The 12848-nt window shown below is 28.6% G+C and overlaps 1 protein-coding gene across 1 annotated transcript; it reads left to right on the forward strand.

Moving 5' to 3' along the window:
* Nucleotides 1-8803: 8803 nt before the first annotated feature.
* On the forward strand, nucleotides 8804-10034 carry LOC118034517 (uncharacterized). Its single transcript, XM_035039841.2, has 2 exons — nucleotides 8804-9094; nucleotides 9255-10034. The coding sequence occupies exons 1-2, from the start codon at nucleotides 8962-8964 to the stop codon at nucleotides 9938-9940; spliced, it is 819 nt and encodes a 272-aa protein (XP_034895732.1). The 5' UTR covers nucleotides 8804-8961; the 3' UTR covers nucleotides 9941-10034.
* The last annotated feature ends 2814 nt before the right edge of the window (nucleotides 10035-12848 follow it).

Below are 12848 nucleotides of genomic sequence, written 5' to 3' on the forward strand. Positions count from 1 at the left end.
CTTCAATCAACCAAACGTTGAAGGATAAAACATAAAAAAATTCAACAAAAAAAAGGACACAAGTAAATCAAGTTAACTAGGTTAACCCAACAAACTCGTGACTTGGATTATAATATTGAGATAACCCGATAAAAAATAAAAATAAATTATAAAGTTCAATCTTTATTACACCAAGTGTAAAATGATGAAATTGAAAAAAAAAATAAACCAAGGGAAAAAAAAAGATCATTGTTATAGTGAACAAACGATACATGAGTAAGGGAACAATAAATTGCATTCTGCTACAACAAGACCAAATTTCTTACTCATAAATATATAATGCTCAAGCCAAGAGAAATTCTTTAACAATGTCATTAAACCTAACTCAACGGGTCAAATTTAAAACTTCTCTACCATACTCCTTGCCAAACTCGAGCTACAAATTAATTGTATTGGAGTTGCCACAACGTGATTTGATTAGCCTGATAGGTTAAAAAAAAAAAAGCTTAGATGATTGGTTAAAACATGGTTTAATTTTAAAATATTTTTAAGACGACATTGTTTTTTTAAAAAAATATTGAGATAGTGACACATTGGATCAACAAGTGTTAACCTAGGTTAACACTCTAAACCCGTGACTTAGATCATAAACTCCATTGAGTTTAATAATTTTTTTTCATTTAAACTTTTTTTTTATTTAATTATATAATAAAAAATATATATACTTGCAAAACCAAGCACTAACTTAATACCGAGATTTTTTTTTAGACCACGATAACCCTATAAATAATAAATCGAGATAAATCACGAAGTCTAATTTTTAATAATTAAGTTTTTTTCTAGAATTAGTTTAATTAAATAATATTGTATAAAAATAGATGCTCAAGAAACGAGCACCAGCTCAATGCTGGTATATTTTTCAAAAATCATAATAAATCTATATAAAGTAAATAAAAAAAAAATCATGAAGCCCATAATAAATATGTTTTTTAAAATTATTTTTTATTTAACACTATTATAGACCATTTCGTATTAAATAATATGATAGAAAAAAAATAGATGATTGTAAAACTAAGCACCAACTTAATGTCAAAAAAATTTATGAGAACATGATAACCCTGTTAAAAAACTTAAAAAACTTAAAATAATTAACAAAGTTAAAAATTTTAATAAAACTAATGTTGAAATATGAAAAGGAAAAAAATGTTACTGTTCCCATGAATATTAACATGTGAGGGGAAAGTTGTTAATTAATTAAGAAGAAGTGGTTTTGTCTTTATGTGGAAAAACAAATCTATAAATTAAATTAAATAATACACAAACATGAACAGTAAAATGTAAGGAAAGTAATAATAATTTATCTCTTCAATTAGTTTTTTGTTAATTAATTAAAAAGAAGTGGTTTTATCTTCGTGTGGAAAAATTAATTTATTCATTAAATTAAAATACAACACACACACATGAACGACAACATGTAAAGAGGGAAACAATAAAAAATTAATAAAAATGGTTCTGGTTAATTAATTAATAAAAAATGGTTTTATCTTCGGGTGGAAAAAACTATTATATCCATTAAATTAAATAATACACACACAAAATCAACACTCAACCGCATTCCACGTGAGTTGGAAAATTAAAGCCTTTAGACATTGCATTAATATAGCTTGGCTTACGTTTTTGTTTTTATAAGTAAAAGTAAAATCTCAATTTATTTATTTATTTTTGACCTATGAAATTTTAATCGGATAATCAAATTGACTTACTGGTTTTAATTAACTAGATTAACCAAATCTTATTAAATTAATTATAAGTTATTCAATTTGATTTCAAATCTAATGTAATTGACGGCTCAGTTTTGATGGAGTTTTCTAAATCATGTGTGTATTAAAAAAAAAAAATAAAAATAAAAATCATTAACAATGAATAAAAATAAAAATAGATAAATTGAGAGATATACATAACTCAAAATATTTAATATTATAACACGAGTCTTTCACCTTTTATGTTGAATTAATTTTTTTTACCAAATTATTTAATCAAACAATAATAGAAATAGACATATATGAAATTGATTGAATAAAATAAATGGAAAAAAAAATATTATGAAATGTTACACATATTACAAATATTATCCAAAAATAAGTATTTTTTTATTTATATAAAACATAATATATATATATATATATATATGAATTAGAATTATCTATAAAAAAAAAATTAAATGCATACAAAATAACTAAAAAATATTTTTAAAAATACATATAAAAATTAAATTATTAAATTTTTTTTAAAAAAAGGATAGATATTATTAGGTTGTGCTTGGGCCCTTATTTTTTTTTATTATTGTAGATGAACGGGACAACATGTCACTTACCTCATTTAAAAAAAAAAAAAAAACAATTAGATGATGTGTAGTTTAACTTTGCCTAAATTTTAGCAACTGTTATGGCTGAGAAATCGAGGTTAGAGTTTTCTTAACTCAAAAACATATTTTTCAAACTTTTTTTTTACCACAAACACTTAGAAAATACCCTAGGCACCATGATAAAACCATTTATACCCTTAAAAAACCCAAAAAAATATCCCAAAAGCAACCCGAAATAAAAAAAATCTTCCCAAGTTTAGATCTTTTTTTAAGAATTTTCAAGGTAAAAAAACTCTAAGGCCTCGTTTGTTTGCTGGAAAGTAGTTTCCTTTTGGAAAGTGAATTACAGGAAAGTGAATTATTTTCATATGTTTGGTAGTGTAATGGAAAATAAGTTGGAAAACACTTTCCAGTGTTTAGTTATGTCATAAAAAATGAGTTGGAAAATAACTTATTAATGTTTTATTTTTTCAAGTTTATTAAAATAATTAGAAATAAATCTTACAAATCAAAAGGTTGAATGAGAATGAAATTGAAAAAAAATATATAATTTCATAAATTATCTCAAATAAAATAAATAATAATCAAAATAATAGAGATCAAATAAAAAAAAATTAAAGATGAAGAAATTAAAATAATAATAATTAACATTTCATAAATTATTTTAAATAAAATAAGTAACAATTAAAAGAATGAGGACCAAATTTAATAGATAAAAAAATTCAATTAAAAACATGATAAGGGAAAAACAAATAACAATTATAAAAATAAAGACCAAAATTAATATAAAAATTAAATTCTAAGGGATGAAATTGAAAAGCAAATATTCAAATATATATATATATATATATATATATATATATATAACAATCAAAAGTTTGAGGACCAAATTTGATATAAGCAGCAAATAATATGATATTTTTAAAGTTTTCACAACTTTCGGAAAGTGTTTTCTGCCCAAAATAAAAGGAAAACACTTTCCTAAAAACTAAGCCAAATTTTTCTTTTACTGAAAAGCGTTTTCTGTTGACTAACTTTTATAATGACAAACAAACATATGAAAGCTTGTAAAGTGGTTTAGAAACCAATTTTCGGGAAACAAACACAGTCTAAATTGAATTCTCCTTATCAAATGTAATTATTTGACACAAATATCAATTATTTTGGTAGCAAAAATTGGTGTCAATAATATTTTTTCTCTTTTCATTGCTAGAATCCTGCAAATTTCTCTCTTCTCTCTTAAACTATAGACTAGAAAATTAAAAAAAATAAATAAAGTTTTGGACCAAAATTAATTTTTGTTAAAAAATAAAAAATCAAGGGACCCAATTCTTATAATTAGTAAAGAATGAGAACCTAGTTGAATATTTCACAAAAAAAAAAAAAAAAAAACAAAGAAATCACCACTCATCTTCTCTATACTTTTTATTTTAATTCTTTATCTTTCAATTTCATTATTACTCAGCAATCTTAGTTAAATTAGCTTCTAATTAGACCTTTAAAAGGTAAAAAAAAAAAAAAAAAAGAAAAGAAAGGAAACGTAAAAAAATTCTCATGAGCATAATTAATCTACTGTATCCATGAGTGTGATCTGCATTGCATGGACCAATAAGATTTTCCAATACCTTTTAAATTTCTCAGCAACAGAATTAAGCCTGGTTAAGATGAAAAAATTATCACATTTCGTAACAGAAGCACAACCACGTGTTCGCTTGTACCTCTGTTTCCCATTGCGTGGACCAATAAGATTTTCCCATACCTTTGTTCGTATAAATTGAGACATTGAAATGATTTACTGATTTTATATAATATATTTTGTAGTATGTTTCTAAGCACTATAAAAAATATTTCATAGTTGATAGTTATTGAAGAATTATGATAGTAAGATTATACTAATTTTATAGTAAGAATTATGCACAATTAAAATAATTAAAATATATTTTGAAAATAATAATAATAAAAAAAGACTTTAATGTTGCATTTTACCTATTCAACGGCATTTCTTTTACAATTAGATTAGTAGTCCGCATTATATCGCAGTAGCTTTAATTATAACTGTTTTGGTAAGCCTTTTCTAATAATAAGCTAGTGTCCATCATAGAATAATTATGAGTCTTTCATATATATATATATATATATATATATATATATATATATATATATATATATTTATTCAAGTATGATATTTGTGACTCTTATTTATAGCTGATTTTTGTTGACAATTTTTATGTTTGATTTATTTACTATTGTTTATTTTATTATTATTGTGTTATTAAATTTATCATGCTTATTAGATTCAATCAGGTTAACAATTTTTATGTTTGATTTATTTACTATTGTTTATTTTATTATTATTGTGTTATTAAATTTATCATGCTTATTAGATTCAATCAGGTTAATAACTCAAGTATCATACTTGAATATATATATATATATATATACTTTTAAAAAAGCATTATCATTGTTTGAGTGTCATTTTTTTCATTATTGAAACAATTTGATTTCGCCTTAGGTGTCTCGCAGGCCACCAATCTAAGTTAACTTTAATCACTCTTTTAGGATCTTTTTTTTTTTAATTGAATTTCATTTTCATATTCGGTTGATTAGAATTGTGCACTTTATTTTGTTTCAATTTGGCTTCATGGAGTTATGGCGGTCTTATTTTTCAAATCGCGAGTTTCACGGGTTAATCATTTTGGTCTGAATCGATCTAGTTTGTCATCATCTCAATATTTTTTTAAAATAAATACATCATCCAATATATCACAATCTTAATAGTTTAAAAGTGTTTTATCCATAATGCATCAATTTTTTTTACTTCCTAATATCTTTATATTTTAAAAGATTAGAAACAAATGACCCTACCTATGGTGTAGTGTGGGCCAAAAATCTAGGATTTTTTTTTTTAAATAGCAAAGTAAATTAAAAATATTAGTAGATTAGCATAATTAAAAAAAGAATTAATGAAATAACACATTTTGTATATATCACGATTGAAAAACACGACATTTATACCTTGTTGCTATTCAGAATAACAACATTCATTTTTTTTTTAAATGGGCAGAAAAAAGGAGAGAGAGAAAAATATTAAAATAAAAAAGAAAAAGACTCTAAGAGCACATTGAAGCTCTAATTACGACACCACTTGTACCATTAGAAAGATCTCGACTAGACAAATCCAACAACATAAATAAAGGTCACCAACAGTGATTAGAGTAGACTACATTTAACAACTAAAGATGTTAGGTGGCTCACTTGTCTTAGGAGGCAAGTGAAGCCCACTTGGGTCACTATTTATAATCTTTTTTTGTGTCATTGGATTCGTCTCATCGGGATTTTTTTAATGGTATTCATAGTGTCGTAATCAGAGGTTCAATGACTTTTTTTATATCATTTTCTAATTTTCTTTTTCTTTTTCTCTCTCTCATCTCTCTTGCCCATTTAATTTTTATTTGCTTATGTTACTATTCTGAATAGCAATAAGTTATAAATGTCAACTTTCCTAAGCACGACGCATACAAACAGTGCAATTTGGCCAATTCTTTTTTCAGTTATGCTATTCCACCAAAATGTTTTTAGAAGGTGTTAATAACCAAAAATAGCTAGAATCTAGTTTTTTCCTAGCAAAATCAATTTAGGCTATTTAACTTCTTTTATTTGTTGTACACTATTATTTAGTGTTTTTTAGTTTTCTTTAGCTCGAAGAACATATATGCCTAGTATTTAGTACAACAATTATTGTTTTTTTTTTTCTAATCATTATGCGTTATAATCATGCTTTAGCGGGCGATTGCAAGAAGGCAATGACAGAGCTAGTTATTTTTTATTGAGAGTTCAAAGAATTAATAAACATCAACTTGATTAGCAATTAACTATTTATGCATGTGATGGGTCAACATTTTTTGTTAATATGAAAAATAAATTTTAAGCCTAAGTTCTTGTTTAGAATATCCAAAGATAAGGTGACAACTCATTGATAGGTTGGTAGGGCATGCATTCATACCCAAGATCCTTATGTTTGATAGAATATCAAGCCTAGATGATATGGATTTAGCTAGCTTCAAGGCTCGATGCCTTTGGGCATGACTATGAGTTGAGCCCATACGGCTATATATTTGGCATGCTGCCAAACACAGCATCCTAGACCTGGCTTTGTACCAAGACAAGTCAAACACGGGTCTGGCATATTGCCTCCACAATGCCCTTAGACTTAGCTATAAGTTAAGCTCAAATAGACATGAGATTAGCAAGTCTAGACCCGCAGCCCTTGAGTTTGGCACTGTTAGAGAATTATATAAATCATATCTTAGGATCTCACCTAATAATTTAAGCTATTAGGTAGAGATGGTTCTTTGATATGGTATTAGAGCCTTGATGATCAAGCGGTCATGAGTTCGAATCTTATCATCTCTATTTATTTGATAAAAATTAAGCACAAGGTAATATAAGTCTGTGCAAGTTTCAACTCCAAAGGGCTGTCACTTGAAGGGTATGTTAGAGAATAATATAAATCATATTTTAGGACATCACCTAATAGTTTAAGTTATTGGGTTGAGATTGTTCTTTGACAGACACCATACTGAGCCCAAGTGGGTATTGGTGTGGCCAGCTGCTGGACCCTACACTCTTGGGCTTGACTACATGCCAAGTCTAATTGGATATGGGTTTGGTGGCCAGACCCTAAGCCCTTGAGCTCGACTAGGTGTCACACACAAAGAGTTAAAGGTTTAGAGATATCAATCTCTTTACACCTATATATGTATAACATGTCTCATAATGACCTACTATATTTTTATCTCATTAATGTTTTGTAAGTGGTGTTTATACCTTATTAATATTGTGTAAGGAATATTTATCCATCATTAATGCTATTAGAAAGAAATGACTCTCCAGCTCCATTCCAGCAAAATGATGTAGTTTAAGGGTTATATATACTCTATGAACCACCTACAAGCCAAGCCCAAGTAGACATATGACTGGCGAGTTACCAGCCTCTATGCCTGGGTACACACTAAACCTAATAAGGCGCGGGTCTAGCGAGTTTCCACACCTAACGACTTTGGACATTGGCACCGAGCTGAGCCCAAATAGGTATGGGTATGATGAACTTCATGACCCAGTTACCAAGGGATTGGTTGTGCATCGAGCCTAATTAAACATGAGTCTAGTGACCTTCTCAACCCATCAACCTTCTCCATACCAAGCCCGATTGGGTATGGACCTGGCATGCTGCCGATCTCAAATAGACATGGGTTTTGCTTGCTGCTAGACCTTGAGCCTTTGATCCTGGCTGTGCGTCGAGCTTAATAGGACGCGAGTTTGGCAAACTACAAAACCCAACACCTTTGGGCAATGGCACTGTGTTGAGCTTGCCAATCAAACTCAACGCCTTTGGGCAATGGCCCAATTATGCATGTGTTTGACGACCTTCTCAACCGATCGACCTTGAGCTTGTCTTTGTTCCAAGCCTAATTAGACATGGAACTTGCAAGCTGCTATGTTCCAAGCCTAATTAAGCATAAAATACCATTTGAACCACTCAAGTAAATAATTTATAATTTTTATTCTCTAAACACTTATACTTTTATATCCCGAGCATTTGCCATATTAAATTATGAACAAACACTCTTGTTTTTTAAATTTGATACTTATTCTATTATTTATTGCAACCTCTTTCTTAAAAGTTACTTATTTTATCATCTAGGTTCATAAACCCCATTAAAAATGATTGTTTTGCAGGTGTTAGGTCTTATATCACCAATTATCTACTTCTTAAGCTTTGGTTAATGGAATATTGATATGAATATATGATTACCCATTAGTCAAACATCATAAAACCTCATTCCTAAAACATTCTGAATATCGTCGGCATGTATATTCAAAGGAAATCGTTCTTAGATGGAGGAGTTTTGAAAATTTGATAAACAAAAGGCCGTTTTACATAGCTTTAGCAGATAAATACATGACAAGATTTATCTGCTATAAGATTTAGCTTTAGCAGAAAATCGTTCTATAAGATTTTCATTGCTAATTTGACCTGCATATCATGAAATCATTGAATGTTTTATTTGCTAAATTTTCACTCAAGTGAATTCCATGCTAGTTCGGGGTACTTGTTAAATTTTCTAAAAGGACCACTCTAAAGGAAGACCTCCCTCATCACATGTATTTACACCTCATTTTACGGCACTGTCAAGAAAAAAACATACCAAAAATACAAGATTCACCTGCTTCCAAGTGCTTTGGGGGGACCATTGTCCCTCTCAATTACTAAACTATATGACCAGTCACACTTTTAAGATGATGAACCAGAGCTTGAAGGGCAGATGATGATGAATTAGAATGGTTGTTCAGGTCATCAGCCTACTCAATAAGCCGCCTCTGATTAATTACTTTGGCATAATAATAAATATATTAATCCACTTGCTATCTGTCTTCCTAGCTAGGAGATAAAAATAGAGCAAGTGGCTTAACGATTCTCACAACATATATATAAATGCGCAAGAGCACAACTAGAATTGAAGGGAACACAAATTAATTTGAAGGATCTTGATTGCGCTCCCTTTTTACCATGACTCTCCCTTAGCAGTCGTACTATTAAAATACTAGGAGGGAAAATGGGAAGAGCGCCATGTTGCTCTAAGGTCGGTTTGCATAGAGGTCCATGGACTACTAGAGAAGACGCACTCCTCGTTAACTATATTCAGAAACACGGTGAAGGCCACTGGAGATCCTTGCCAAACAAAGCTGGTAAGTGCTGAAGTAATTCTCTGGATATTCTTAATTCCCCAACTGGGTTAAACTCTTAATAATTATGGACATCCAATGATCAATTAGAGAAATTCTGCTTGAGAAAAATTGAGATAACTAAACTGATCGAGTTAATTTGTTGGTTTTTGTGTTCATGAAGGGCTGCTTAGATGTGGCAAGAGCTGCAGGCTGAGATGGCTTAACTATCTCCGGCCAGATATTAAGAGAGGGAACATTACCCCTGAAGAGGATGACCTGATCATCCGACTACATTCCCTTCTAGGCAATCGTTGGTCTCTCATTGCTGGAAGGTTGCCAGGCCGAACTGACAATGAAATCAAGAACTACTGGAACTCCCATCTCAGCAAGAGACTCCAGGCTAGAAGCAATAAGAACGGGTCAAAATGCATGAAGGAATCAGCTGACCGAAAGAGAAATGTGTCCAATCTCAACAACAAGAAGAAGCAGAAGAAGGACGATGAGGGCACTGCTACAAGGACCAAGATTCATGCCCCGAAGGCAATAAGGGTTTCTCCATCCTCGGTGAATATCAGGACTCATAATAGCACGGCTGGGTCCTCTAGTCTTGCAGGAGGAGTTGGTGATCACGATGACAATTGGTTCATGTCTGATCTTGAAGTTGATAAGAACATCAACGGGGATCTGGCTTGGGCTTCCAATCGCTGTCTTGACGATCTTGTCCATGATGATCTCTCAGGCCAAAATTACTCGCCGTCCAATATTGATAACATGCTAGAAGAAATGTTTGGGGAATATCAGCAGCTCTTGAATTCAGAGAATCATGCTCAATTATTGGACTCCTTTGTGGACTCGCTGTTGGCTTGAATTTAATCTGTAATAAATTGCTGTACGTATTTGTCTTCGGGTGCATTTACATCTTCTTGAAATAAATTATTATAGCCATCCTCTTTTTTCTCTGTCTTTTTTTCCCAGTGTGCTTAGTGAGAGATTATGTGGAAGTCAGGTCTCCTTTTGTAATGAATATGACGTTCCTCCATGCTCTCGATCTTACCTGATAAATACTTCTCAATTAATTGGTTTATCTTCATATACGAAAACTTTAGAGAGATATTTTAAAATTAATAAAAACTCATTTTAATAATATAAACATATATGATTACTTTTTCAATTCATCCGGATCATACTATATATATAAACATAGATGTCTGGGTTAGTTTTCATGTAACTCGATTAATCTTACGAGCCCTAAAATTAACAATTATATAAGTTTTTAATAGTTCTGAGGTTTGTAGGACTTTAACTGATAATTTTTAAAAAGTAAACTTAAAACCTGATTAGTTGAAGCTACATCCTTTAAAGTTAATTATATTATATATAATAAAATTAATGCTAAAATAAAATTGATTGATTGAAAATGGAAAGATAACAAAGCAAGATAATGAAGGATAGGTATAAGAGAATCGATGATATACGTAATCTTTATAAATTGAAAAGAAATAGACTACAAGAGTAAGAGAAAAAAGTTTCTTCTTCTTTCTTTTCTCGTTTTCGAATGATATATATATCTTTTTCATTGCCCAAAAAGCAATCAAAAGGAATATTCCCCCAAACAAAGAAAATGAAGTTTGCTAAAGTAGTAACTAATCAAGAAACAATATTTGTAGAGGAAATCATAGAAAATTAAATCTCGTACAGAAACCTTCTAAATTACTTATATTTTTTAGAAGGTTTCTAGAAAAGTAAGATGGTATTCTAAAATCATGTTTGATTTTATGTTTTGAAGTATTTTTTTTTAAATAAATTTAATTTAATTTTTTTATTTTAAATTAAATTGTTTTGATGTTTTTATATTATTTTGATGTGTTAATATTAAAAAATAAAAATAAAAACATTTTTACACCGTACTGTGTCTACGATGAATTAATGGACTGACTGATGGAACTCAGTAAGTCTTAGTTAATTGCTGAAGCTCCAAGCTTTACCTACTGAACATGATTATGTTTTACGGTACCCTTGGTTAATTATATTATAAAAAATAATTAAATTAATGCTCGTCGGTTAACAAATGAAAGTAATAATCTTTTATTGACAGCAGCAGAGGCGGTAACCACCGACAGCAGCATGAATTGCAACGCTTTAATTATTGCCATTTTATGAGTGATTTCTTGTGTCTAATTAATTAATTAATTAATATACTATTTACTGTAGCTAATAATGACAAGAAGTATTCTGATTTGTAATCTCGATCTCTGTTGATAATTGCGGAATAACATGTGCCGAAATCTTTTTTATTATTTTTAAATATGCGCTCTGAGTATCATATATAAGATGATGACAATTATGGGACCTCGTGTACCATTTATCTATAATTAAATCAATAATAACGTATTAAGCGGACCGTCTTCTGCAAATTTGGTGGAATCAAATCTCTTGTTTGACCTTTTAAAATAGAAAACTGCATGCCCACTTGAATTCATTTTCGCATTTTCTTTTTTCTTTTTTTTTGAAATGTTTTGAATTTAAATAATCATAAGGAATTCTCTGGGCCTGCACCTCATCGATCTGTCTATCACAGTTACAATTTGTTTTCGCGCTGTTGAAAAGTATTTTTATAAAAAAATATTTTTTTTATTTGAAATTGTATTTTAGTATTTTTTAAAAAATATTTTTGATATATTAATATTAAAAATAAATTTTAATAAATATTTTAATATATTTCTAAATAAAAAATATTTTAATACATACTACATGCTTTTAATTTAAAAAAAACATACTCTAAATCAATCATGGATGAATCTAAACTCGGCTAATAAATAAAAAAAAAAAACATAAATTAAACATTGTTTTGAGAAAATAAATTTTAACTTTTTTAAAATGGAAAAGAATAAAGAGATCTCTATTTTTATATTTTTATTTTTCTATGTTGAATTTTTTTTTCTAAATATCATAACAATTTCATTGTATAAATTAATTATCGTTTGAGATATGAATACGGGGTAAGTTTGCATTTTATCTTATTATTTTATTTTTAAATTTAAATTGAAAATTTGCTTTATTATTATTTGATTTATAGATTCGATCTTCATATCGTAATTCTTCATATCTTTAAGTTTTTTTTTAGAAAACTTGGATTCCATTAACTCACAAACTAACTTTAAAATATGTTTTTCCATCAAATAAATAAAAAAAATAATTTCGATACATGAGAGTTTATTTGAAGACACGTTAAAATTTATTAAAGAAAAAAACAAATAAATTAACCGGTACTTAAAAATAATGTAGATTGCTTGGCCTTTTTTCACTGGGTGTTGCTTTCCACTATGCTAGCTGTGATTCCAAAAAATAAAATAATTTATTTGAGATTATGATGATGGATGTTTTTTAAAGTGTTTTTTATTTTAAAAAAATATTATTTTATTTTTAAAAATTATTTTTGATATCAGTGTATTAAAATGATCTAAAAATATCAAAAAAAATATTAATTTAATTTCAAAACAAATTTTAAAATTCAAAAGCAAATCAGATCTATTTTAAGATATTCTTTAATGAAATTCTGATAATATTTGTCTGTTTGTGAATTAAGCTAATCATTATTCTGTTTCCATCATAAGGTTAAATAAAATATTATTGTGTGAATATCATATTATTATCACGACACTCCGGAGGGATATTATTTTACAACACTGGTGGTGTTGTAAAACAAATAAATTAAACTAGTGTCATTTGTTTTCTACATCTTTCTCTTTTTTCCCAAAAAAAAAAAATATATATA

Source organism: Populus alba, chromosome 3 (assembly GCF_005239225.2).
Source record: "Populus alba chromosome 3, ASM523922v2, whole genome shotgun sequence".
In the NCBI taxonomy this organism is placed as follows: domain Eukaryota; kingdom Viridiplantae; phylum Streptophyta; class Magnoliopsida; order Malpighiales; family Salicaceae; genus Populus; species Populus alba.